This window comes from Carcharodon carcharias, chromosome 29, assembly GCF_017639515.1.
Source record: "Carcharodon carcharias isolate sCarCar2 chromosome 29, sCarCar2.pri, whole genome shotgun sequence".
Taxonomy (NCBI): Eukaryota; Metazoa; Chordata; class Chondrichthyes; order Lamniformes; family Lamnidae; genus Carcharodon; species Carcharodon carcharias.
Genome location: NC_054495.1, coordinates 1,858,833 through 1,886,109, shown reverse-complemented (window position 1 = coordinate 1,886,109; position 27,277 = coordinate 1,858,833). Strand labels below are relative to the sequence as shown.

General features: G+C 55.8%; 1 protein-coding gene across 1 annotated transcript; it reads left to right on the top strand.

Moving 5' to 3' along the window:
* Positions 1 to 10,711: 10,711 nt before the first annotated feature.
* Positions 10,712 to 21,395, top strand: LOC121270992 (fish-egg lectin-like). Its single transcript, XM_041176677.1, has 5 exons — positions 10,712 to 10,775; positions 12,139 to 12,366; positions 17,153 to 17,222; positions 17,310 to 17,705; positions 21,040 to 21,395. The coding sequence occupies exons 1-5, from the start codon at positions 10,727 to 10,729 to the stop codon at positions 21,194 to 21,196; spliced, it is 900 nt and encodes a 299-aa protein (XP_041032611.1). The 5' UTR covers positions 10,712 to 10,726; the 3' UTR covers positions 21,197 to 21,395.
* The last annotated feature ends 5,882 nt before the right edge of the window (positions 21,396 to 27,277 follow it).

The window sequence follows — 27,277 nt, the reverse complement described above, 5'->3', positions numbered from 1 at the left end:
GGGGTTGGGGTTGGCGGGGTGGGTGTGTGTGGGTGTGGGGTGGTGGGTGGGGAGAAGCAGGGGAAGGTCCAAACATTCGTGGGCGTTGGGTCCTTTAAAACCAGATCTGGGCCGGTAAGAGTTCGGTCGACAATATCCCCATTCGGTGTTTGCCAGCGGACAGTGAGTGTGGTGCCGACTCGCTCCCTATCCTGCCTGTGATGTGCTTCACACTGGAGAAAGTTCAAAGACGAGGGAGTGGGGGGGGGGGGTCGGAACTGGCGCAGGTTGGCACTGAGCGCGGTAGCGGGCACGTGAAAAAAAGTAGTTTACCCGCCAGCCACAATGGGAGGGGGTTTCCGCGCCATATTGTCCCATTCCCGGCGCGTCCCTATGCACTAATAATCCATTCACGGGAAACATTCCACATCGCAGGGCAGAAGGCTCAGATTTGTCAGCCACACCGTTACCTCAGCGCTGCCTCACTCCATGCACCACATTTAAAGCACAGCAGAACACAGCCTACTTCAGGCCTTCAGACCGGGACTGCAAAGAAGGTGGCAGCCGCCAAATTTAGTAACACCTCTCTGGAGCACCTGCTGGACCCAGTGAGAGGTCTTTGGGATGTCCTCTTCACCACCCTGGCCACAGGAGCAAGTCCACCAGAGTCACCAATCCACAGCCTGGGAGGCGTCGGCAGCAACAGTCAACACCGCCAGAGCACAGAGGAGGTCAGCCATCCAATGCAGGAAGAGGATGAAATGATCTTATCCGTTCCGCCAGAGTAAGTCAACCTCCTCCTCACTTTCAATTCACACACACTCAAACCTATCAGGACACCCACCTGGATTCATACCTCAAGGGACAACACCACTAACTCTCTCACACACCCTCACATCTCCATCAGGCTCATTTCCTCTGGAGCTCACGTCGTCATCCCGTCCATGGCTCCGTTCACCCCACAAACATTCCACTCAGTGCCCTGCATCCTGATCACACTCTCTCCATCTGTTTTCATGCAGGAGAAGCTGGGGCTCACAACAGCAGGGAGAGGTCTCAGACCAGGGGGTGGGGTACAGTGGCCCACATTAGGCCCCTCACTCACTTTGAGTGTGCCATCGGGTACTGAGGTGAGGGTGTGCACCGTGCCCGTGGTGACCGTGAGGTCAGTGACGAACACCCATGTGAGGGTCCTGCACTACATCATCCCTCTCTCAAGGCAAGTGTGAGTGCCCCCTCTCCTGATTTTAACTCTGCTGCCATGCAATAATTATCTCTACTTTGGTTCACAGGGATTTCTGCCAAGTGACCGATGCCCTCAGCCAGCCGGTCTTCAACTCCATCCATGTCCTCACTTCCAGTCAAGAGGGCACCTCCTCCATTGAAAATCTGGGAATAAGCAGCTTGAAAGACAGCACTTACCCACACCTTCCATGAGCACAGAGACACACACCTCGGTACATAGATCTAGAGCATGCTGCGGTTCACAATCTGGTGGTCGCCACACAAGCACCTGTCCACAGCAGGAGGAGGTTCGCTCAGCCAAGCTTCCCAGCATTCGGAGGACTGCTGGGGAAGAAGCATCTGTGAGGGTCCGAGTCAGATAATGAGCCTCTGGATTTGGTCTTCCAACTCAATCATGGGAAGCCAGCAAAGGCTGGGGAACATTACGCAGAGCTGTTGGAAGCCCTCAACAGAGTGGCACGCAAGTCGGAGGAGTGGCGTGCAGGTCGGAGGGAGCGGCGTGCACAGAAATCTCCATGGAAAGCCTAGAGGATGCCATGGAGACACTGGTCCAGCAGAACGCAAAGATGCATGCAGACCTGCACTCCATCGCAGGAGCCATAGCACTGGCAACACGAGAGGGAATTGGGCAGCTCAACATCCCTCCAGGTGCTCCTTCCCCTCAAGGAGCCAGGCTGGAGCCCTTGGGGATCCGAAGGCAGGAGGAGAGATAGCTGGACACCCCGGGGTAATCCATTCAGAAATCTCAGAGGCTGTCCACTCCCTCCGAGTCACCTTTGCCTATGACCCCCCCCCCCCCCTCAACCTGCCACTGCAGAGAGCGCCTGGCCCACAGCAGGACAGCCAAAACAAACTGGGCCCCTCAAGGCCTCAGCTCTCCAGAGGATGCATGCAAAGTCATCATTGGCAACAGGGCCAAACATTGCACAATCTCCACCCCTGCTGCGGATGTCAGGGCAGCACCTAGATAAGTTAAGAAATTCTGATGACATATGGTTGCATGTGTGAATGCCTTTTGTCACTTTATAATCTGAAAATATATTCACTTTCACTGAATAATGTGTAATGTTGCCTTTCAGCGAGTCCTCCCCCTTCATCCCCCTCACTAGCAGTTCAGCTGTATGCAGCCAGACCACGAGTGATTCTGGAGCGGGTGTGTGTGTGTGCGTGTGTGTCTGTCTGTGTGCATATGTGTGCGTGTGCATGAGTGTGCATGTGTGTGTGTCTCTTTATGTCTGTGTGTGTGTCTGTGTGTGTGACACCGTGTGTTTGTGTGTGTGTGCGTGTGTCTCTGTATGTGTGCGCGTGTCTGTGTCTCTGTGTGTGTGTGTCTATGTGTGTGTGACAGTGTGTGTGTGTGTGGGTATGTGTGTCTCTGTATGTGTGCGCGTGTCTGTGTCTCTGTGTGTGTGTGTCTGTGTGTGTGTGTCTGTGTGTGTGTCTGTGTCTCTGTGTGTGTGTCTGTGTCTGTGTGTGTGTGTCTGTGTGTGTGTGTCTGTGTGTGTGTCTGTGTCTCTGTGTGTGTGTGTGTCTGTGTGTGTGTCTGTGTCTCTGTGTGTGTGTCTCTGTGTGTGTGTGTGTGTCTGTGTGCGTGTGTCTATGTCTCTGTGTGTGTCTGTGTGTGTGTCTCTGTATGTGCGCATGTCTGTGTCTCTGTGTGTGTGTGTCTGTGTGTGTGTGACACCGTGTGTCTGTGTGTATGTCTCTGTATGTGTGCGCATGTCTGTGTCTCTGTGTGTGTGTCTGTGTGTGTGACACCGTGTGTCTCTGTATGTGTGAGCGTGTCTGTCTCTGTGTGTGTGTGTCTGTGTGTGTGTGTCTGTGTCTGTATGTGTGTGTGTGTCTGTGTCTGTGTGTGTGTGTGTGCGTCTGTGTGTGTGTATCTGTGTGTTTGTGTCTCTGTGTGTGTGTCTGTGTGTTTGTGTCTCTGTGAGTGTGTGTGTGTCTGTATGTGTGTGTGTGTGTCTGTATGTGTGTGTGTCTGTGTGTGTGTCTGTATGTGTGTGTGTGTGTGTCTGTGTGTGTGTCTGTCTGTGTGTGTGTGTCTCTGTGTGTGTCTATGTCCCTGTGTGTGTGTGTCTATGTGTGCGTGACTGTGTGTGTGTCTCTGTGTCTGTGTCTGTGTGTGTGTGTGTGTCTGTGTGTGTGTCTGTGTGTGTGTGTCTGTGTGTGTGTGTCTCTGTGAGTGTGTGTCTCTCTGTGAGTGTGTGTGTGTGTCTGTATGTGTCTGTGTGTGTGTGTGTCTCTGTGTGCATGTGTGTCTGTGTCCCTGTGTGTGTGTCTGTTTGTGTGTGTGTCTCTGTGTGTGTCTGTGTGTGTCTCTGTGTCTGTGTGTGTGTGTCTCTGTGTGTGTCTCTGTGTGTGTGTGTGTGTGTGTGTGTCTGTGTGTGTGTGTGTGTGTGTGTGCGTCTGTGTCTGTGTGTGTGTGTCTGTGTGTGTGTGTGTGTGTCTGTGTGTGTGTGTCTGTGTGTCTGTGTGTGTCTGTTTGTGTGTGTGTCTGTGTGTGTGTGTGTACGTATGTGTCTGTGTGTCTCTGTGTGTGTCTCTGTGTGTCTCTGTGTGCGTGTGTGTGTGTGTGTGTGTGTGTCTCTGTGTGCGTGTGTGTGTGTGTGTGTCTGTGTGTGTGTGTGTGTGTGTGTGTGTGTGTGTGTCTGTGTGTGTGTGTGTGTGTGTGTGCGTCTGTGTCTGTGTGTGTGTGTCTGTGTGTGTGTGTGTCTGTGTGTGTGTGTCTGTGTGTCTGTGTGTGTCTGTTTGTGTGTGTGTCTGTGTGTGTGTGTACGTATGTGGCTGTGTGTCTCTGTGTGTGTCTCTGTGTGCGTGTGTGTGTGTTTGTGTGTCTCTGTGTGTGTGTGTGTGTGCGCGTCTGTGTCTGTGTGTGTGTGTGTGTGTGTGTCTCTGTGCGTGTGCGTGTGGTGTGTCACTCCCATGCAGCATCTGCCCCTGTCCAACAACAGGCTCCGCTCACTTTTGATTTCTGAGAAATGGTAGTTGTCAAGTTTATCGTCAGCACTCCAATCCTTTCCCCTCCCCCAGTCCTCCATGCCCTTTCCCCCATCACTGTCGACCGCACCCCCAACCCCCCAGCATCACCTGTCACCGCCCCCTCTCACCTACCAACCTGAACCCTTATCTTTCCAGGATGTCCAGATGAACAATCACATTCTCTACCTTCCTGAGAATCTCACCCCCATCCACATTGATCTCCCCGACCTCCTCCTTCCCACCCCCAGGGTCTGTATCCGCCCCCAAGTCCTCACCAACCACCCTCGCCATCCCTTCTACCGCTACCGATGGGGCTGTGGGTGGTGGGAAAGGGTAAACGGGGCCTATAATTAGACACAAATGCATTAAAACGACATCTGGCAAATGGGGAAGGCAGCCCACCATGGATGGGCCGAGTGGACAGTCACCACGATGGCCCTGGGCCAACGAGAGCCGGAACATTCCAGTCACGGACACACTCAGTAACTTTGGATGAATCTCTCGGTCAGGTTGCAACCTCAGACAGCTCCTCCCCCTCCCCTCCCCTCCCCCTCACCCCCCTCCCCTCCCCCTCACCCACCCTCACCCCCTCCCCCTCATCCCCCTCACCCTCCCCTCCCCCTCCCCTTCACCCTCCCCTCCCCCTCCACTTCACCCCCCTCCCCCTCCCCTTCCCTCCCCTTCACCCCCCCTCCCCTCCCCTCCCCCTTCCCTCCCCTCCCCCTCCCCCTCACCCCCCTCCCCTCCCCCTCCCCTTCACTCACCCTCACCCCCTCCCCCTCACCCCCCTCCCCTCCCCCTCCCCTTCACCCACCCTCACCCCCTCCCCCTCATCCCCCTCCCCCTCCCCCCTCCCCCTCCCCTCCCCTCCCCCTCCCCCACCTCTTCCCCTCCCCTTCACTCCCCCTCCCCTTCACCCTCCCCTCCCCCTCCCTCTCATCCCCCTCCCCCTCCCCCCCTCCCCTCCCCCTCCCCCACCTCTTCCCCTCCCCTTCACTCCCCCTCCCCTTCACCCTCCCCTCCCCTCCCCCTCCACTTCACCCCCTCCCCCTCCCCTTCACCCCCCCTCCCCTCCCCTCCCCCTTCCCTCCCCTCCCCCTCCCCTCCTCCTCCTCCCCCTCACCCCCCTCCCCCACCCTTTCCCCTCCCCTCCCACTCACCCTCCTCCCCCACCCCTTCCCCCTCTGCTCCTCCCTCCCCTCCCCTCCACCCCTCCCCCTCCCCCTCACCCTCCCCTTCACCTCTCTCTCCCCTCCCCATCTGCTTCAACCCCCCCTCCCCTTCACCCCCCCTTCACCACCCATCCTCCCCTTCACCCCACCCCTCCCCCTCCCCTTCACCTCACCCCTCACCCTCCCCCTCCACCTTCCCTTCAACCCAACTAAACACCGGCAATTCCACATTAATTATTAACAATTTTATTTCATGTTGGAATCTTGTCCACATCCAAACCAGAATTGTTAGTGTCGATTTCATGTTACACAGTTCCAGCACAGGTTAGATATAGAGTAAAGCTCCCTCTACACTGTCCCCATCAAATATTCCCAGGACACGTACAGCACGGCGTTAGATACATAGTAAAACTCCCTCTACACTTTCCCCATCAAACACTCCCAGGACAGGTTCAGCAGAGGGTGAGATACAGAGTAAAGCTCCCTCTACACTGTCCCCATCAAACACTCCCAGGACAGGTACAGCACGGGGTTAGATACAGAGTAAAGCTCCCTCTACACTGTCCCCATCAAACACTCCCAGGACAGGTACAGCACGGGGTTAGATACAGAGTAAAGCTCCCTCTACACTGTCCCCATCAAACACTCCCAGGACAGGTTCAGCAGAGGGTTAGATACAGAGTAAAGCTCCCTCTACACTGTCCCCATCAAACACTCCCAGGACAGGTACAGCACGGGGTTAGATACAGAGTAAAGCTCCCTCTACACTATCCCCATCAAACACTCCCAGGACAGGTACAGCACGGGGTTAGATACAGAGTAAAGCTCCCTCTACACTGTCCCCATCAAACACTCCCAGGACAGGTACAGCACAGCGTTAGATACAGAGTAAAGCTCCCTCTACACTGTCCCCATCAAACACTCCCAGGACAGATAAAGCACGGGGTTGGATACAGAGTAAAGCTCCCTCTACACTGTCCCCATCAAACACTCCCAGGACAGGTACAGCACGGGGTTAGATACAGAGTAAAGCTCCCTCTACACTGTCCCCATCAAACACTCCCAGGACAGGTACAGCACAGCGTTAGATACAGAGTAAAGCTCCCTCTGCACTGTCCCCATCAAACACTCCCAGGACTGGCACAGCACAGGGCTAGATACAGAGTAAAGCTCCCTCTACACTATCCCCATCAAACACTCCCAGGACAGGTACAGCACGGGGTTAGATACAGAGTAAAGCTCTCTCTACACTGTCCCCATCAAACATTCCCAGGACAGCTACAGCACAGGGTTAGATACAGAGTAAAGCTCCCTCCACCCTGCCCCAGTGAGCGGTGGGCCGGTTGTGTGTGGGGTGTGTTGAACGTCAGCAGGAAACCTCGCCAAGTTCCACGTCCTGTATCGTACTCTGGGAACTCCTTGCCTCCTCCCCTCCCGCAGAAGCAGCGTTATCGGCAGCGAGCGCTCCACCACCGCTCACAGCAGCGCCAGAGACGCTTTCTGGGAACTCTCTGGAATCATCAGAGCGGGAGCGGTGGGGTGTGCAGGGGTGGGGAGAGGCTGACAAAGAGGCTTCTGTCCTCATTCTGCTGAGCCAACTCTTCCGACACAAGGTTATCTCCCTTCCCACTCTCTGCTGACCTTCGCTGCGGCTGGGATGGTGAACGAAAGCTACACGTTTGCTGACGGCTGGGTTCCCCTTATCGCCTGGTGGGTTTCTGCAACCGGTTGGAGGAGGGGTGGTGTTTTCCGGTGTGGGGGAGGGGAGGGAGGAAGGGAGGAGGTTGTGTGAATCCTTGCCCAGCGATTGGACCGCAGTCCCGAAATAAATGTGCCTCCCTCAGTCCCGACAGGACTTATGCCTGAGGGGATGAAGAGGAGAGACGGATCGAGGGAGGAGAGCGGGAGGTCGCAGCAGTGAAGGGAGGTGAGTGTGGACCAGGGAAGGGCTGGCGGGGGGATGGTGAGGGCGGGGTGAGGAAGGGGGGGTTGGGGGAGTGGGTGGTGGGGTCTTTCACAGGCTCGAGGGGCTGAACGGTCTCCTGACAGCCTAGGGCAGTGACCCAAGGGGAGAGAGACAGAGGTGCCAATTTGCTCGGGGGTGGGGGTGGGGAGAGAGAGAGGTGCCAATTTGCACGGGGGGAGAGAGAGGTGCCAATTTGCGCGGGGGGAGAGAGAGGTGCCAATTTGCGCGGAGGGAAAAAGAGGTTCCAATTTGCGCGGGGGAGAGAGAGGTGCCAATTTGCGCGGGGGAGAGAGAGGTGCCAATTTGCGCGGGGGGAAAAAGAGGTTCCAATTTGCGTGGGGGGGAGAGAGAGGTGCCAATTTGCGCGGGGGGAGAGAGAGGTGCCAGTTTGCGCGGGGAGAGAGAGGTGCCAATTTGCGCGGAGGGGGAGAGAGAGGTGCCAATTTGCGTGGGGGGAGAGAGAGGTGCCAATTTGCACGGGGAGAGCAGAGCGGGAGCTGATGGATGGAGTGTGGGTATTAAAAAGGGGTCAGTGCTGCCCCCGACCCCAGGTACAATAACCTTCTTCCCTCAGCGATAGGAGCCCCCTCCATACAGCCGGCTTGTCGCCTGACTGTGGAGTGCTCCTCACCCCCCCCTGCTCCCACCCTACCCCCTGTCCACCCCCCCACCGGCCTCACCTCACTGCCTCAACCATTTATGGCCGTGCAACCTAAATGACCCTGGGCTACTCCAGCGATGCCCAGGTCCTGACAGATGGCATTATTTTTCGGTTTTGGGTGGTACGCTGACAGAGAGCGAGGGGTCAGAGGGAGAAGGGGGTCCCGCAGCTGTGAGTGGGGGTGGGGCAAGGGGGGGTTGCCGTGGGGTGGAGAATGTCAGAGCTCTGAGTAGGAGAGGGTCCTGAGGACCACAAGGAGAGCAACCAGGTGATGCTGCACTCAAGGGCTTTTTTTTTAAATTCACTCCCAGGGATGTGGGCATCGCTGGCTGGGCCCAGCATTTATTGCCCATCCCTAATTGCCCCTTGAGAAGGTGGTGGTGAGCTGCCTTCTTGAACCGCTACAGTCCATGTGGTGTAGGTACACCCACCGTGCTGCTAGGGAGGGAGATCCAGGATTTTGACCCAGCGCCAGTGAAGGAACGGCCGATATATTTCCAAGTCAATATGGTGAGTGACTTGGAGGGGAACTTCCAGGTGGTGGTCTTCCCATCTATCTGCTGCCCTTGTCCTTCTAGATGGTAGCGGTCGTGGGTTTGGAAGGTGCTGCCTAAGGAGCCTTGGTGAATTCCTCCAGTGTGTCTTTTAGATGGTACACACACTGCTGCTACTGTGCGTCGGTGGCGGAGGGAGTGAATGTTTGTGGATGTGGTGCCAATCAAGCGGGGCTGCTTTGTCCTGGATGGTGCTGAGCTCCTTGAGTGTTGTGGGAGCTGCACTCATCCAGGCAAGTGGGGAGTATTCCATCACACTCCTGACTTGTGCCTTGTAGATGGTGGACAGGCTTTGGGGAGTCAGGAGGTGAGTTACTCACCACAGGATTCCCAGCCTCTGACCTGCTCTTGTAGCTGCAGTATAGGAGGAGTTATTCCGGAATTCTGTGCCGACTTCTGTTGGAGGAGGTTAGGGCCAGGAAGAGCACAATCCAGGTGGAATTCCTGCCCGATTCCTAACGGAATTCAGATTCTCAACCCCGTTCGCAGATTCGAGGTCGCAGCTAGATTTGATGGTTTCACGTGGGTTGTTGGAGTTTAGTTGTCTTCATCTCCATCAATGCTCCCCAACAACTGCTGGAATGCCGGGAGGAGAGATCCGAAGCCGGGATTGTCTGATCAAGATGGGACAATGAGGCTGAAAACTCATTCTGAGGCACTCACTGAGGAGGCAGTTAACTGCAATCGATCGGAGACGCTGCCCTGTTTCACTCCATCGTGAATGCAGTGACACCGATCACTCACTAATAAACTTCACCATGAGGAGCCTTGACGTCTGCTCCAGTTGGTCAGTAACATTCTCTGTTCATGGACACAAACCAATCAGATTACATCTGTTCCCATATGCCTCACTCCCTATCTCTCTCCCTCTCTCACTCTTTGTCAGTACTGAGGGAGTGCTGCACTTTCGGGGGGTCAGTACTGAGGGAGCGCTGCGCTGTCGGGGGGTCAGTACTGAGGGAGCGCTGCACTGTCGGAGGGTCAGTACTGAGGGAGCGCTGCACTGTCGGAGGGTCAGTACTGAGGGAGCGCTGCACTGTCGGAGGGTCAGTACTGAGGGAGCGCTGCACTGTCGGAGGGTCAGTACTGAGGGAGCGCTGCACTGTCGGAGGGTCAGTACTGAGGGAGTGCTGCACTGTCGGAGGGTCAGTACTGAGGGAGCGCTGCATTGTCGGGGGATCAGTACTGAGGGAGCGCTGCACTGTCGGAGGGTCAGTACTGAGGGAGCGCTGCACTGTCGGAGGGTCAGTACTGAGGGAGCGCTGCACTGTCGGAGGGTCAGTACTGAGGGAGCGCTGCACTGTCGGAGAGTCAGTACTGAGGGAGCGCTGCACTGTCGGAGGGTCAGTACTGAGGGAGCGCTGCATTGTCGGAGGGTCAGTACTGAGGGAGCGCTGCACTGTCGGAGGGTCAGTACTGAGGGAGCGCTGCACTGTCGGAGGGTCAGTACTGAGGGAGCGCTGCACTGTCAGAGGGTCAGTACTGAGGGAGCGCTGCACTGTCAGAGGGTCAGTACTGAGGGAGCGCTGCACTGTCGGAGGGTCAGTACTGAGGGAGCGCTGCACTGTCGGAGAGTCAGTACTGAGGGAGCGCTGCACTGTCGGAGGGTCAGTACTGAGGGAGTGCTGCACTGTCAGAGGGTCAGTACTGAGGGAGCGCTGCACTGTCAGAGGGTCAGTACTGAGGGAGCGCTGCACTGTCGGAGGGTCAGTACTGAGGGAGTATTGCACTGTCGGGCGTTCTGTCTTTCAGATGAGTTATTAAACCGAGGTCCTCGTCTGCCTTCTCAAGTGGGTGTAAAAGATCCCATGGCCACTATTTGGAAGGGGGGGTTGGGGGGTGGGAGTTTTCCCCGGTATCCTGGTGCCAATATTTATCCCTCAACCAACATTACTAAAAACAGATGATCTGGGCCCTTATCACATTGCTGCTTGTGGGATCTTGCTGTGTGGAAATTGACTGCTGCGTTTCCTACATTACAGCTGTGATTACGCTTTAAAAAAAAAAGTCCTTTGTGGCTGTGATACACTTTGGGACTTCCTGAGGCGGGGACAGGCGCTAGAGAAATGCATGTCCTTTCTATTTAATTGTTTCCTTTTTCTGTGTCTATCTCAATAGTTCCGGATCCCACAGGAATCCTGGGGGTAGATAGGAGAGAGTCCGGGAAATGAAAACTCTCATTGGTTTGACGCTGTCTCTCCTTGCGGTCAGTAATGGTAAGTGGTCAGTGCTTGAACATTCAGAACAGCCTGAACCTTCTTCGTTTCCGTGATATTCCACCATGTCATTCTCTCCGTCTTTGACCCCATTCCTACACGGACTCCAGTTCTTCATCCTGAAGCACAGATCTCACCGTCAATCCCCACGTTCCTGGCAGAATATTCCCGACCCTGTTGCACTGTATAACTGTTCCACAGGCCTGGTGTCCCTCAGACATCCCTCGATAGCCCACTCACCCCTGACCTGCTGCCCTGCTCTGTCTGGAATGCCCCATGTGGTTATGTTCCTTATGGACCTGAGAGACAGAGAGAGAGAGACAGAGTCAGAGAGAGAGAGAGAGAGAGACAGAGACAGAGTCAGAGAGAGAGAGAGAGAGAGAGAGACAGAGGCAGAGAGAGAGAGAAAGACAGAGTCAGAGAGAGAGACAGACAGAGAGAGAGAGAGAGGGGGGGGGGGAGACAGAGAAAGAGAGAGAGGGAGGCAGAGAGAGAGAAACAGAGAAAAAGGCAGAGAGAAAGAGAGAGACAGGGAGGCAGAGAGGGAGAGAGAGGCAGAGGGAGAGAGAGGCAGAGGGAGAGAGAGGCAGAGGGAGAGAAGCAGAGGGAGAGAAGCAGAGGGAGAGAGAGAAGGGCAGAGACACAGGGAGGCAGAGACACAGGGAGACAGAGACACAGGGAGACAGAGACACAGGGAGACAGAGACACAGGGAGACAGAGACACAGGGAGACAGAGACACAGGGAGACAGAGACACAGGGAGGCAGAGACACAGGGAGGCAGAGACACAGGGAGGCAGAGACACAGGGAGGCAGAGAGAGCGAGTGTGTCAAAGAGAGAGAGAGTGAGACAGAGAGAGTGAGACACAGAGAGAGTGAGACACAGAGAGAGAGCAAGCCAGAGGGACACAGAGAGAGAGAGAGAGACACAGAGAAACAGCAAGGGACAGACAGGGAGAGATGGAGAGACAGATAGCAATAGAGACAGAGGGAGACATACAGCGACGGAGAGACAGAGGCAAAGGGACAGAGGCAGAGAGAGATGGGCAGAGAGAGAGAGAGAGAGACAAAGAGAGAGTGAAACAGAGAGAGAGAGCAAGCCAGAGGGACAGAGAGACAAAGAAACACTGAGGGACAGGCAGGGAGAGAGGGAGAGACATAGCAATAGAGACAGAGGGAGACAGACAGCAACGGAGTGATAGAGGCAGAGAGACAGAGACAGAGAGTGGGATCGAGAGAGATGGGCAGAGAGAGAGAGGGGGAGACATGTAGAGGGAGAGAGAGTGTGCCGATGTGGGCTGAGATAGGAATTTCGTTGGGAAGGTGGAATTCCATTCCTCACTATGCTCTGTTTCCGCTCTGCAGCTACGAGGTGCTCAGATGTTGCTGGAACGCTCAAGCAACTTGATGCTGGGATTGGGATGGTATTCGGAGTTAATCATACAGGCTCCATATACACCAGAGTGGGAAACTCCTGGATCCAGCTCCCTGGAAAACTCAAACACGTCACTGTGGGTCCGGCAGGAATCTGGGGAGTAGATCAGGATAGGAGGATCTACCGACTCGTTGCTGGAAACTGGGTCTCCTTCTTTGGTAAGTCAGGAGTGTTCATAAAGGACATGCATTTCTCTAGCGCCTTTCCCCACCAAACGATGCCCCTAAGCGCCTCATGGTCAATGGAGCAGTTTGAAGAGCAGTCCTTGCTGTAAAATAGGAAGCACTGCAACAGATTTACACACAGCAAGATCCCACAAGCAGAAAAACCACTCAGATCGTCCATGTTTTTTAAATCAAGCATGGGGATCACTTTATTTTGCCCCTCCCTCAGTACAGACCCTCCGATAATGTAGCACTCCCTCAGTACTGACCCTCCGACAGTGCAGCACTCCCTCAGTACTGACCCACCGACAGTGCAGAATTCACTCAGTATTGACCCTCTGACAGTGCAGCACTTCCTCAGTACTGACCCTCCTACAGTGCAGCTATCCCTCAGTACTGACCCTCTGACAGTGCAGTACTCCCTCAGTACTGACCCTCTGACAGTGCAGCACTCCCTCAGTACTGACGCTTGGACAGCGCAGCACTCCTTCAGTACTGAACCACAGACAGTGCAGCACTTCCTCAGTATGGACCCTCGAACAGTGCAGATCAGAAAAAATCATGCACATGACAGCAGAATTGGAGGAGCGCAGAGATCTCAGGGAATGGTGGTGGATGGAGGAGGTTACGGAGATAGGGAGGATTGTAGGGGCTGGGGGAGATTGGAGGGATAGGGAAGGTTGTAGGGGCTGGAGGAGGTTGGAGGGATCGGGAGGGTTGTAGGGGCTGGAGGAGGTTACACAGATAGGGAGGGTTGTAGGGTTACAGAGATAGGGAGGGTTGTAGGGGCTGGAGCAGGTTACAGAGATAGGGAGGGTTGTAGGGGCTGGAAGAGGTTACAGAGATAGGGAGTGTTGTAGGGTCTGGAGGAGGTTACAAAGATAGGGAGGGTTGTAGGGGCTGGAGGAGGTTACAGAGATAGGGAGGGTTGTAGGGGCTGAAGGAGGGTTGGAGTGATAGGGAGGGCTGTAGGGGGCTGGAGGAGGTTAGATGGATAGGGAGGGTTAGAGGGATAGGGAGGGTTGTAGGGGTTGGAGGAGGGTTGGAGGGATAGGGCGATTTGTAGGGGGCTGGAGGAGGTTAGACGGATAGGGAGGGTGGAGGAGGTTGGAGGGATAGGGAGGGTTGGAGTGGCTGGGGGAGGTTGGAGGGATAGGGAGGGTTGTAGGGGCTGGAGGAGGTTGGAGGGAGAGGCAGGGTTGGAGGGATAGGGAGGGTTGTAGGGGTTGGAGGAGGTTGGAGGGAGAGGGAAGGTTGGAGGAGTTTGGAGGGATAGGGAGGTTGGAGGGGGCTGGAGGAGGTTGGAGGGATAGGGAGGGTTGTAGGGGCTGGAGGAGGTTGGAGGGAGAGGCAGGGTTGGAGGGATAGGGAGGGTTGTAGGGGTTGGAGGAGGTTGAAGGGAGAGGCAGGGTTGAAGAGATAGGGAGGGTTGTAGGGGCTGGAGTAGGTTGGAGGGAGAGGGAGGGTTGTAGGGGCTGGAGTAGGTTGGAGGGAGAGGGAGGGTTGGTGGGAGAGGGAGGGTCAGATGGATAGGGAGGGATGGAGAAGGTTGGAGGGATAGCGAGGGTTGGAGGAGGGTTGGAGGGATAGGGAGGGTTGGAGGAGAGTTGGAGGGAGAGGGAGGGTTGGAGGGGCTGGAGGAGTTCACAGAGATAGGGAGGGTGGGAGGAGGTTGGAGGGAGAGAGTGGGTTGGAGGGAGAGGAAGGTTGGAGGGAGAGGGAGTGTTGGAGGGAGAGGGAGGGAGAGGGAGGGTTGGAGGGTGAGGGAGGGTTGGAGGGAGAGGGAGGGTTGGAGGGATAGCGAGGATTGGAGGGAGAGGGAGGGTTGGAGGGAGAGGGAGGGTTGGAGGCTTGGGGGGAGAGAGAGGGTTGGAGGGATAGGGAGAGTTGGAGGGAGAGGGAGGATTGGAGGGAGACGGAGGGTTAGAGGGAGTGGGAGAGGGAGTGATAGGGAAGGTTGGAGGGAGGAGGGTTGGAGGAGGGTTGGATGAAGAGGGAGGGTTGGGGAGGGAGGGTTGGAGGGGAGGGAGAATTGGAGGGAGAGGGAGGGTTGGAAGGGCTGGAGGAGTGTTGGAGGGAGAGGGAGGATTGGAGGGGCTGGAGGAGTGTTGGAGAGATAGGGAGGGTTGGATGGAGAGGGAGGTTTGGAGGCAGGGGTGGAGGGATAGGGAGGGTTGGAGGAGAGTGAGGGTTGGAGGGAGAGGGAGGGAGAGGGAGGGGTGGGGGTTGGAGGGATAAGGAAGGGTGGAGGGGCTGGAGGAGGTTTGGAGGGAGCGGGAGCGTTGGAGGTAGAGGGAGGGTTGGAGGAGGGTTGGAGGGAGAGGGAGGTTTGGAGGGAGGGTTGGACGGGCTGGAGGAGGATTGGAGGGAGAGTTGGAGGGGCTGGAGGAGGGTTGGAGGGAGAGGGAGGGTTGGATGGACAGGGAGGGTGGTAGGGTTGGACGGTGAGGTAGGGTTGGACGGTGATGTAGGGTTGAGGGTGAGGGAGGGTTGAGGGTGAGGGAGGGTTGAGGGTGAGGGAGGGTTGAGGGTGAGGGAGGGTTGAGGGTGAGGGAGGGATAAGGAGGGTTGGAGGGAGAGGGAGGGTTGGAGGGATAGCGAGGGTTGGAGGGAGGATTGGAGGGGGAGGGAGGGTTGGAAGCTTGGGGGGAGAGAGAGGGTTGGAGGGAGAGAGAGGGTTGCAGGGTTGGAGGGAGAGGGAGGGTTGGAGGGATAGGGAGAGTTGGAGGGAGAGGGAGGGTTGGAGGGAGGGGGAGGGTTGGAGGGAGGGGGAGATTTAGAGGGAGTGGGAGAGGGAGGGATAGAGAGGATTGGAGGGAGGAGGGTTGGAGGAGGGTTGGATGGAGAGGCAGGGTTGGAGAGGGAGGGAGGATTGGAGGGGGAGGGAGGATTGGAGGGAGAGGGAGGGTTGGAGGGAGAGGGAGGGTTGGAGGGAGAGGGAGGGTTGGAGGGGCTGGAGGAGGGTTGGAGGGAGAGGGAGGATTGGAGGGGCTGGAGGAGTGTTGGAGGGATAGGGAGGGTTGGATGGAGAGGGAGGTTTGGAGGCAGGCGTGGACGGATAGGGAGGGTTGGAGGAGACGGAGTGTTGGAGGAGAGGGAGGGTTGGAGGGAGAGGGAGGGTGAGGGAGGGGTAGGGGGTTGGAGGGATAGGGAGGGGTGGAGGGGCTGGAGGAGGGTTGGAGGGAGAGGGAGGGTTGGAGAGGCTGGAGGAGGGTTGGTGGGAGAGGGAGGTTTGGAGGGAGGATTGGACGGGCTGGAGGAGGATTGGAGGGAGAGTTGAAGGTGCTGGAGGAGGGTTGGAGGGAGAGGGAGGGTTGGAGGGAGAGGGAGGGTTGGATGGAGAGGGAGGGTTGGATGGACAGAGAGGGTGGTAGGGTTGGAGGGTGGGGTAGGGTTGGAGGGTGAGGTACGGTTGAGGGTGAGGGAGGGTTGAGGGTGAGGGAGGGTTGAGGGTGAGGGAGGGTTGAGGATGAGGGAGGGTTGAGGATGAGGGAGGGTTGAGGGTGAGGGAGGGTTGGAGGGTGAGGGAGGGTTGAGGGTGAGGGAGGGTTGGAGGGTGAGGAGGGTGAGGTAGGGTTGGAGGGAGGGTTGGAGGGTGAGGTGGTTTGAGGGTGAGGGAGGGTTGGAGGGTGAGGGAGGGTTGGAGGGTGAGGTAGGGTTGGAGGGAAGGTTGGAGGGTGAGGGAAGGTGAGGTAGGGTTGAGGGTGAGGTAGGGTTGAAGGGAAGGTTGGAGGGTGAGGGAGGGTGAGGTAGGGTTGAAGGGTGAGGGAAGGTGAGGTAGGGTTGAGGGTTAGTTAGGATTGGAGGGAGGGTTGGAGGGATAGGGAGGGTGAGGTAGGGTTGAGGGTGAGGTAGGGTTGGAGGGAGGGTTGGAGGGAGGGTTGGAGGGAGGGTTGGAGGGTAAGGTAGGGTTGAGGGTGAGGTAGGGTTGGAGGGAGGGTTGAGGGTAAGGTAGGGTTGGAGGGAGGGTTGGAGGAGGGTGAGGGTGAGGTAGGGTGGAAGGGAGGGTTGGAGGAGGGTGACGGTGAGGTAGGGTTGAAGGGAGAGTTGGAGGAGGGTGAGGGTGAGGTGGCGTTGGAGGGAGGGTTGGAGGAGGGTGAGGGTGAGGTATGGTTGGAGGGAAGGTTGGAGGAGGGTGAGGTAGGGTTGGAGATAGGGTTGAGGGTGAGATAGGGTTGGAGGAGGGTGAGGGTGAGGTATGGTTGGAGGAGGGTGAGGGTGAGGTAGGGTTGGAGGAGGGTGAGGGTGAGGTAGGGTTGGAGGAGGGTGAGGGTGGGAAATGGTGGGAGGGTTGGAGGAGGGTGAGGAATAGGGAGGGAGGGTTGGAGGAGGGTGAGGGAGGGATAGGGAGGGAGTGTTGGAGGAGGGTGAGGGAGGGTGAGGGAGGGATAGGGAGGGAAGGTTGGAGGAGGTTGAGGGAGGGATAGGGAGGGAGGGTTGGAGGAGGGTGAGGAAGGGTTGGAGGAGGGTGAGGGAGGGATAGGGAGGGAGGGTTGGAGGAGGGTGAGGGAGGGATAGGGAGGGAGGGTTGGAGGAGGGTGAGGGAGGGATAGGGAGGGAGGGTTGAGGGTGAGGTAGGGTTGGAGGGAAAGGCGAGAATTTGGAAGTGGACATCACTCCAGACCAGAGACCGATGTGGGTCAACGTACTGGATGAACCGGGCGGAGCCTCCGGGGCTGTAGACTTTTCGGATGAGCTGCAGTTTAGCGGGAGGGGGGAAGCCGGGAGGGCCGAGTGGCCGAACAGTCAGGCCCGGAGTCACTTCGGTTCCTGGTCTCAGGGGTAACTTGGCTTGAGGAGGGGGCGGGGCGGGCCGAGGGGGCGGGGCGGGGGCGAAGGGGAGGACGGAGGTGAGTGGGCGGGGCGGGGGTGAGGGGGCGGAGTCGAACCGGGCGCCATGGTAACTCGGGCCTACCCGTCCAGTCCTGGAGGTGAAGCCTGTCAGGCTGTGATGGGACGGAAGCTAATCCCGCTCCCTCCTCCCTCCCAGATGGCAAACTGACGCAGCTGGACGCCGGCGGGGACCAGATCGTGGCCGGCGTGGATCAGTTCGGCTCCACCTTCTGCATCGGCCCACAGGAGCTGGCCAGCGCCGTCATCAACAGGTCCGCCTCCTTCAGCAGCATCGGGAGCCGGATGCGGTATTACTCCTGCGGGCCGCTGGGCTGCTGGGGGGTGACGCTCGCCAAGGACGTCTACTACCGGCTCAACGTCAAACCCTCCGCCTGCATCGGCACCAGCTGGTCCCGCGTCTTCGGAAAGTTCCAGAACATCGAGGTCGGCAGCGACGGGCGGGTCTTCGGGATCAGCGTCACCCGGCAGCTCTACACCCGGTAAACCCTCCCGGGGGGAAGCGGGGGCGGGGGCTTCAGGGCGAATTCAACAAGGGGCCCATTAGCCGGATCGGGCAGCTGGGGATGGCCTGGGGGAATTAGCCCAGCCCAACTACCAGTTTCTGGGAACCACCGCCCAAAATCCCTCCATCCCTCACCCCAATCCTTCCATCCATCACCCGTAACCCCTCCATCCCTCACCCGTAACCCCTCCATCCCTCACCCCAATCCCTCCAGCACTCCCCCCAATCCCTCCAGCACTCCCCCCAATCCCTCCCTCACTCCCCCCAATCCCTCCCTCACTCCCCCCAATCCCTCCCTCACTCCCCCCAATCCCTCCAGCACTCCCCCCAATCCCTCCAGCACTCCCCCCAATCCCTCCAGCACTCCCCCCAATCCCTCCATCACTCCCCCCAATCCCTCCATCACTCCCCCCAATCCCTCCATCACTCCCCCAATCCCTCCATCACTCCCCCCAATCCCTCCATCACTCCCCCCAATCCCTCCATCACTCCCCCCAATCCCTCCATCACTCCCCCCAATCCTTCCATCACTCCCCAATCCCTCCATCACTCCCCCCAATCCCTCCATCACTCCCCCCAATCCCTCCATCACTCCCCCCAATCCCTCCATCACTCCCCCCAATCCCTCCATCACTCCCCCCAATCCCTCCAGCACTCCCCCCAATCCCTCCAGCCCTCACCCCAATCCTTCCATCCCTCACTCGTAACCCCTCCATCCCTCACCCGTAACCCCTCCATCCCTCACCCGTAACCCCTCCATCCCTCACCCGTAACCCCTCCATCCCTCACCCCAATCCCTCCATCCCTCACCCCAGTCCCTCCATCCCTCACCCGAAATCCCTCCATTCCTCACCCCAATCCCTCCATCCCTCACCCCAGTCCCTCCAGCCCTCACCCCAGTCCCTCCATCCCTCACCCGTAACCCCTCCATCCCTCACCCCAATCCGTCCATCCCTCACCCGTAACCCCTCCATTCCTCACCCCAATCCCTCCATCCCTCACCCCAGTCCCTCCATCCCTCACCCGTAATCCCTCAATTCCTCACCCCAGTCCCTCCATCCCTCACCCGTAATCCCTCCATTCCTCACCCCAATCCCTCCATCCCTCACCGCAATCCCTCCGTCCCTCACCCGTAACCCCTCCATTCCTCACCCGTAACCCCTCCATCCCTCACCCCAATCCCTCCATCACTCCCCCCAATCCCTCCATCACTCCCCACAATCCCTCCCTCACTCCCCTCAATCCCTCCATCACTCCCCCCAATCCTTCCATCACTCCCCCAATGCCTCCATCACTCCCCCAATCCCTCCATCACTCCCCCAATCCTTCCATCACTCCCCCAATCCTTCCATCACTCCCCCAATCCTTCCATCACTCCCCCAATCCTTCCATCACTCCCCCAATCCTTCCATCACTCCCCCAATCCTTCCATCACTCTCCAATCCCTCCATCACTCCCCAATCCCTCCATCACTCCCCAATCCCTCCATCACTCCCCCAATCTCTCCATCACTCCCCCAATCCCTCCATCACTCCCCCAATCCCTCCATCACTCCCCCAATCCCTCCATCACTCCCCAATCCCTCCATCACTCCCCCCAATCCCTCCATCACTCCCCCCAATCCCTCCATCACTCCCCCCAATCCCGCCATCACTCCCCCCAATCCCTCCATCACTCCCCCCAATCCCTCCATCACTCCCCCAATCCCTCCATCACTCCCCCGAATCCCTCCATCACTCCCCCGAATCCCTCCATCACTCCCCCCAATCCCTCCATCACTCCCCCCAATCCCTCCATCACTCCCCCCAATCCCTCCATCACTCCCCCCAATCCCTCCATCACTCCCCCAATCCCTCCATCACTCCCCCCAATCCCTCCATCACTCCCCCCAATCCCTCCATCACTCCCCCCAATCCTTCCATCACTCCCCCAATCCCTCCATCACTCCCCCAATCCCTCCATCACTCCCCCAATCCCTCCATCACTCCCCCCAATCCCTCCATCACTCCCCCCAATCCCTCCATCACTCCCCCCAAACCCTCCATCACTCCCCCCAAACCCTCCATCACTCCCCCCAAACTCTCCATCACTCCCCCCAATCCCTCCATCACTCCCCCCAATCCCTCCATCACTCCCCAATCCCTCCATCACTCCCCAATCCCTCCATCACTCCCCAATCCCTCTATCCCTCACCCCAATCCCTCTATCCCTCACCCCAATCCTCCTTCCCTCACCCCAATCCTCCTTCCCTCACCCCAATCCTCCTTCCCTCACCCCAATCCTCCTTCCCTCACCCCAATCCTCCTTCCCTCACCCCAATCCTCCATCCCTCCCCCAATCCCTCCATCCCTCCCCCAATCCCTCCATCCCTCCCCCAATCCCTCCATCCCTCCCCCAATCCCTCCATCCCTCCCCCAATCCCTCCATCCCTCACCCCAATCCCTCCATCCCTCACCCCAATCCCTCCCCCCAATCCCTCCCCCCAATCCCTCCCCCCAATCCCTCCCCCCAATCCCTCCCCCCAATCCCTCCCCCCAATCCCTCCCCCCAATCCCTCCCCCCAATCCCTCCCCCCAATCCCTCCCCCCAATCCCTCCCCCCAATCCCTCCCCCCAATCCCTCCCCCCAATCCCTCCCCCCAATCCCTCCCCCCAATCCCTCCCCCCAATCCCTCCCCCCAATCCCTCCCCCCAATCCCTCCCCCCAATCCCTCCCCCCAATCCCTCCCCCCAATCCCTCCCCCCAATCCCTCCCCCCAATCCCTCCCCCCAATCCCTCCCCCCAATCCCTCCCCCCAATCCCTCCATCCCTCCCCCCAATCCCTCCATCCCTCACTCCAATCCCTCCATCCCTCACTCCAATCCCTCCATCCCTCACTCCAATCCCTCCATCCCTCACTCCAATCCCTCCATCCCTCACTCCAATCCCTCCATCCCTCACTCCAATCCCTCCATCCCTCCCCCCAATCCCGCCCTCCCCCCCCCAATCCCGCCCTCCCTCCCCCCAACCCCTCCCCCACTTCCCCCCAATCCCTCCCCCCTCCCCATCCAATCCCTCCCCCTTCCCCATCCAATCACTCCCCCATCCCTTCTCCCCTCCCCCCAATCCCTCTTCCCCCACTCCTCCCCCCTCCCCTTCCTCCTCCCACTCCCCCTTCCCACGCCCCACTCCTCCCTCCGTCCTCCCCACTCACCCGTCCTCCCCACTCCCTCTCCCATTCCCCCTCCCCCCCATCGAAGCATACAGGCACCCTGGATTCACACAGCGTCGTAACTAGGCCGAACTCTCACCGTGTCCTTCCTTCCTTGCAGGAAGGGTGTCACCGTCAACCGACCCACCGGGTGGGGCTGGACCAAGATAGAGATCGGAAACCTGCGCTTCAACCACGCGTCGTGGGACCTTGGACACCTCTGGCTTGTGCGGGTTGATGGGAAGATTGTGAAATGCTCAAGCGAAGACATCGACTAACTCTGAGTGCTCCCTGGCCCCATCGGTCAAATGTGACATTCCCTGTAGCCTCGGCCGGCTGTTTCCCTACAGGCTGGTGGGGGGGTGGGCCCCCACTGACTTGATCTCTGTGGCACCTCCGCAGCAAATTTCTCTGCCGGTGTGGAAAACCGTGAAATGTTCGGCAACCCTCTGACCAATAAAATGGGACTTGAGCGCTCGTCAAACTCGATGCTGCCTCGCTTGCACAACACAGGAACCAAAGGGTTTACATCCCCACCAAGATGGATTGTGCTAGCTCAGGCTCTTTTCAGTAGAAAAGTGAAGGTTTGCGGAGGTGATCTGATTGAATTGTCTGCTGCAAACTCAACGATTCCAATGCTCTCCAGCCTGACCTCCCACCTTCCACTTATGAGACTAGGACTATTTCAGAACAGGCTAAGAGGAAATTGAGTGGAGTTTATTTATTTATAAGAACCATAGAAAAGTTACAGCACAGAAGGAGGCCATTCGGCCCATCTTGTCCATGCTGGCCTGAGGACACCCAGGTGCCCTTTCTACTCCCACCTTCCTGCACCCGGCCCATAGCCCTGCAGCTTACAGCACTAAAGGTGCAGATCCAGGTACTTTTTAAAAGAGTTTAAAGTTTCTGCCTCTGCCACCAACTTGGGCAGCGAATTCCAAACACCCACTACCCTCTGTGTAATAAAGTTCTTCCTCATGTCCCCCCTACACCTTCTGCCACTTATCTTGAATCTATGCCCCTGGTTCTAGAATTCTCCTCCAATTTTATCCTGTCCACTCTATCTATTCCCCTCATAATTTCGTACACCTCAACCAAGTCACCTCTCAGCCTTCTTTGTTCTAAGGAAAATAACCCCAACCTATCCAATCTTTCCTCGTAGCTACACTTTTCTAATCCTGGCAACATTCTTGTAAACCTCCTCTGCACTCTCTCCAGAGCTATTACGTCCTTCCTGTAATGCGGTGACCAGAACTGCACACAATACTCCATTTGTGGTCTCACCAGTGTTTTATACAATCCCAACATTATGTCTTTACTTTTATATTCTATACCTCTGCCAATGAAGGAGAGCATTCCATATGCCTTCAGAGTATAATGATTAGAAAAAAAGGTCATGCCCTCTGCTTCAGGGGTGGTGGTGCATGATATTTTGTTGTGTTCCGGGGAATGGTTGAGTCGAGGACTAATGTCTTTCAAGGGAAAATGGGGTAAATATTTTGAACAGTGTTATGGGGAAAGGGTGAAGCAGGGATATTAATTTGGAATTGTATGAGCAGCAAGTTGGCACAGACACAATGGGTCCAATGGCCTCTACCTCCTCAGGATGGTTCATTTCTGCAAGACTTACATTTATATAGTGCCTATCGCAGCCTCGGATTAACCCAAAGGCACTTCAGGGTCTGCCCCGTACTTTTTTTTAAAGTGTTGTCACTGTTGGAATATAGAACATGTGACAGACAATTTACACAGCACCTCCCACAAAAAGCAATGTGATAATGATCAAATCACCTGTTGTTTTAGTGATGTTGTTTGAAGGATAAATATTGACCCCAGGACACCGGGGGGAACAGTCTCATATATCTTGCAAACAATTCCTTTATCAAATGTTTATCCAGTTGCTGAAAGGAGACTCTATGTCGATTCTAGTAGATTCTGCCTGGTTTGAATTTAAACAGAACCTTGGCAGTTAACTGTTCCCCTGTGCATTCTTCATGGCAACACCTCCGCTAACCATAGTCCAGTTGCCAACCAGTCAGCACTCTCTTCTCATGCAGTATAAATTGTTGTTCCCTTTCAGATTTGGCATTCTTGCGAATTGGTCCTCTTGAGTCCAAGACGAAAATCTTTGACAGGATGTCTCTATTTTTCAGCAATACTCAAGTTCTGCACTATCAAATGATAATCTTATCTAATTCCCCCCTTTTGAAAGTTCCTATTGAATCTGCTTCCACCGCCCTTTCAGGCAGTGCCTTCCAGATCACAACAACTCGCTGTGTCAAAAAAAAAAATTCTCCTCATCTCCCCCTCTGGTTCTTTTCCCGATTCTCTTCAATCTGTGTCCCTCTGGTTACCGACCCTCCTGCCACTGGAAACACTTTCTCCTTATTGACTCTATCCAAACCTCTCATTATTTTCAACGCTTCGATTCAATCTCCCCCTTAACCTTATCAATTCAGTCTTCATAATGGGTAGGCTGCCCCATACTCAGATTGCGGGATCTCTGTTTACATCTGGAGTGATCTGGATCTCTTTCTGAGTTACAAGCTTTAGATGCCAAGATTAAGTTGCAAGATGGAGTCCTACAGATCCCATTGGCAGAGTGTGGTGTACCTACAATGTTGGGCAGTGGCCATATTGCAACACCAACGCCCCCCCACTCTGTCAATCTCCCTTCATCATTCTCCTGATCGCCCTTCCCCCACTTAACGATCGGGAGGGGTGGGAATGAGAGCAAGAAGGTGAGCAAGAGGAGAGGTTGAGTGAGTATTAGTGGGGGAGAGAAGCAGGAAGAGAAAGATCATACAAATAGAGAGACGGAGAGGGCGAAAAAGAGAGACAGGGATGAAGACAGGGAGACAGAGAGAGGGGGGGAGAGAGACAGACAGACAGAAAGGGAGGCAGAGGGAGAGTGAGACAGAAAGGGAGGCAGAGGGAGAGTGAGAGAGGGTAGAGGGAGGAAGAGAGAGACAGAGGGGAGACAAAGAGAGGGAGGGAGACAGAGAAGGGGGAGGCAGAGGGAGAGAGAGGCAGAAGGAGGAAGAGAGAGTGATGGAGACAGATAGAGTGGACAAAGAGGGAAATAGGGGGACAGAGAGGGAGTCAGAAGGAAATGGAAACAGAGAGGGAGATAGAGAAAGGGAAAGAGAGAGGGAGAGAGACAGAGAGAGGGGGCTGAGAAAGAGACAGAGGGAGAAGGAGACAGAGAGAGACTAGTAACTAGGGTTGCCAACTGAAAGAATGTATTCCTGGAGGTTGGATCATGTGACTTTCCCCCATGCTCCAGCCATGAGTCAGCCAGTACATCCATCCCTGTGACACACTGCCTTCCTACACCGACTGGGGAGCTCAGAGACCCAGTTGATCGATAAGTTTGACTATCAGCCAAACAGCCGTTTTTCCCATTTTCAATATTTTTTTCTATCTGGTAAAGGGAAGTGTTCAAAGAAAATGACGAGAACTCCAACACTTTTCTGCTGCCTGATGATTTCGCTCCAGGATGGCACTTATCAGTGTGCTGGAGATTGATCATCAAGCCCCGGAGACTCCAGGCCAATCCTGGAGGGTTGGCAACACTCCGAGTAACCCAGAGAGCTGGACTGATGATCCAGCGAACATCATTTCAAACCCCATCACAGACAGCTCAAGAATTCAAACCACGGGGTTGTCATTCCAAAGCTCGATTGGTTCATTAATGTCCCCTTAGGGAAGGAAATCTGCCTCACGTACCCGGTCCAGACCTACGCGTGACTCCAGTCATACGCAGCAAGGTGGCTGACTATTACTAACCTCCAAGATGGCCTCTTACTCTTAACAAACACTTCTGGAGTAACTCACCTCCTGACTCCAGAGCCTGTCCACCATCGACAAGGCACAAGTCAGGAATGTGATGGAATACTCCCCACTTGCCTGGATGAGTGCAGCTCCCACAACACTCAAGAAGCTCGACACCGTCCAGGACAAAGCAACCCCGGTTGATCGGCACCACATCCACAAACATTCACTCCCTCCACCACCGACACACAGTAGCAGCAGTGTGTGTACCATCTACAAGATGCACTGCAGGAATTCACCAAGGCTCCTTAGACCTTCCAAACCCACGACCGCTACCATCTAGAAGGACAAGGACAGCAGACACATGGGAACACCACCACCTGGAAGTTCCCCTCCAAGCCACTCACCATCCTGATTTGAAAATATATTGGCTGTTCCTTCACTGTTGCTGGGTCAAAATCCTAGAACTCCCTCCCTAACAGCACTGTGGGTGGACCTTACAGCACAGGAAGAGGCCATTCGGCCCATTGTGCCTGTGCTGGCTCTTTCAAAGCTCTATCCAATTAGTCCCCACTCTCCCCCCTGCTCTTTTCCCCATGTCCCTGCAAATGTTTCCCCTTCAAGTATTTATCCAATTCACCCTTTTTGAAAGTTCCTATTGAATCTGCTTCCACCGACCTTTCGGGCAGGGCCTTCCAGATCACAACAACTCGCTGTGTCAAAATAAAATTCTCATCTCCCTCCTTTCGTTCTTTTCCCGATTCTCTTCAATCTGTGTCCCTCTGGTTACCGACCCTCCTACCACTGGAAACAGTTTCTCCTTATTGACTCTATCCAAACCCCTCATGATTTTGAACATTTCGATTCTATCTCCCCCTTAACCTTCTCTGCTCTAAGGAAAACAATCCCAGCTTCTCCAGTCTCTCCACATGAACTAAAGTCCCTCATCCCTGGGACCATTCGAGTGAATCTCCACACCCTCCCCAAGGTCTAATATCAGTGGCAGCAAATTCTTTGCTCAGTGTTGGAAAGATAGATTAATCTTTACAAGAATAACAAGCCAGGCAGCGAGTGTCAAAGTAGCATTTTAGTGAAAATAGTACATCGATCAGCTGGGCTTCCAAGAAATCATTTTATTATACAAGAGATATATATAGAGAGTGGTTGAAATGTTTCATGCAATCTTTCATCTTTATGACACTACAGCACAGAGTTGGATGCAGAGTAAAGTTCCCATACACTGTCCCCATCAAACACACCCAGGATAGGTACAGCATGGGGTTAGATACAGTGTAAAGCTCTCTCTACACTGCCCCCATCAAACACTCCCAGGCCAAGTACAGCCCAGGGTTAGATACAGAGTAAAGCTCTCTCTACACTGTCCCCATCAAACACTCCCAGGACAGGTACAACAGCCCAGGGTTAGATACAGAGTAAATCTCCCTCTACACTGTCCCCATCAAACACTCCCAGGACAGGTACAACAGCCCAGGGTTAGATACAGAGTAAATCTCCCTCTACACTGTCCCCATCAAACACTCCCAGGACAGGTACAGCCCAGGGTTAGATACAGAGTAAAGTTCGTATACACTGTCCCGCATCAAACACTCCCAGGACAGGTACAGCATAGGTTAGATACAGAGTAATGCTCCCTCTACACTGTCCCCATCAAACAGTCCCAGGACAGGTACATTACATGGTTAGGTACAGAGTAGAGCTCCCTCTACACTGTCCTCATCAAACACTCCCAGTGCAGGTAGAGCACGGGGTTAGCTACAGAATAAAGCTCCCTCTGCACTGTCCCCATCAAACTCTCCCAGGACAGGTACAGCATGGGGTTAGATACAGAGTAAAGCTTCCTCTGCAACATCCCCTTCAAACATTCCCAGGACAGGTACAGCACAGGGTTAGATACAGAGTAAAGCTCCCTCTGCAATGTCCCCATCAAACACTCCCAGGACAGGTACAGCACAGGGTTAGATACAGAGTAAAGCTCCCTCTACACTGTCCCCATCAAACATTCCCAGGACAGGTACAGCACGGGGTTAGATACAGAGTAAAGCTCTCTCTGGCCAGTCGAGGTTGCGCGTTTTCAAGAAGCATCTTTGCTGTTTTCCTGTAACTCTTTACAATCCTGTTCAACTGGAAGGATAAAACCTCTCGATTTCTGAGGTATTGATCTGGGCTGGAACGCCGGCTGGTGATGAGCAGGTTTGTGGAGAAGGACTGACAGAACATGAGCTGTGACTCCTGGACACGATGAGCTGGAAGAGTGGATAATGGTGGGGAGAGGCGAGATACTCGAAAAAGATTTGCGTTCCGGGCTAAGGTTTCATGGAGGTTTTTCCCAGTGGGCCTGTAGAAGGGAGGGAGTGGGCAGAGATGGTTGCTCAGATGGTCTCCAAGTTAGTGGAGTAGTCCATGAGCTCCTCACCCTTGCTATTGGAGGTGAGTGCAGAGAGGGCAGGAGAGTGGGGGTTAAGATGGTGGGTTTACATTTGGGGGCAGAAGCTGACGACTAGCTCTGCATTCAGGGTGATCCCGGACATCTAGGGTGAGCAGTTTTTGCAGTAGAGAACAGGATC

Bases quoted from the DNA above. Each gene is read 5' to 3' on its own strand.
- LOC121270992 (XM_041176677.1), top strand. From the start codon at position 10,727: ATGAAAACTCTCATTGGTTTGACGCTGTCTCTCCTTGCGGTCAGTAAT. The intron at 10,776-12,138 runs GTAAGTGGTCAG...TCCGCTCTGCAG, and splicing joins TCTCCTTGCGGTCAGTAATG to CTACGAGGTGCTCAGATGTT. The intron at 17,223-17,309 runs GTGAGTGGGCGG...CTGGAGGTGAAG, and splicing joins GGGCGAAGGGGAGGACGGAG to CCTGTCAGGCTGTGATGGGA.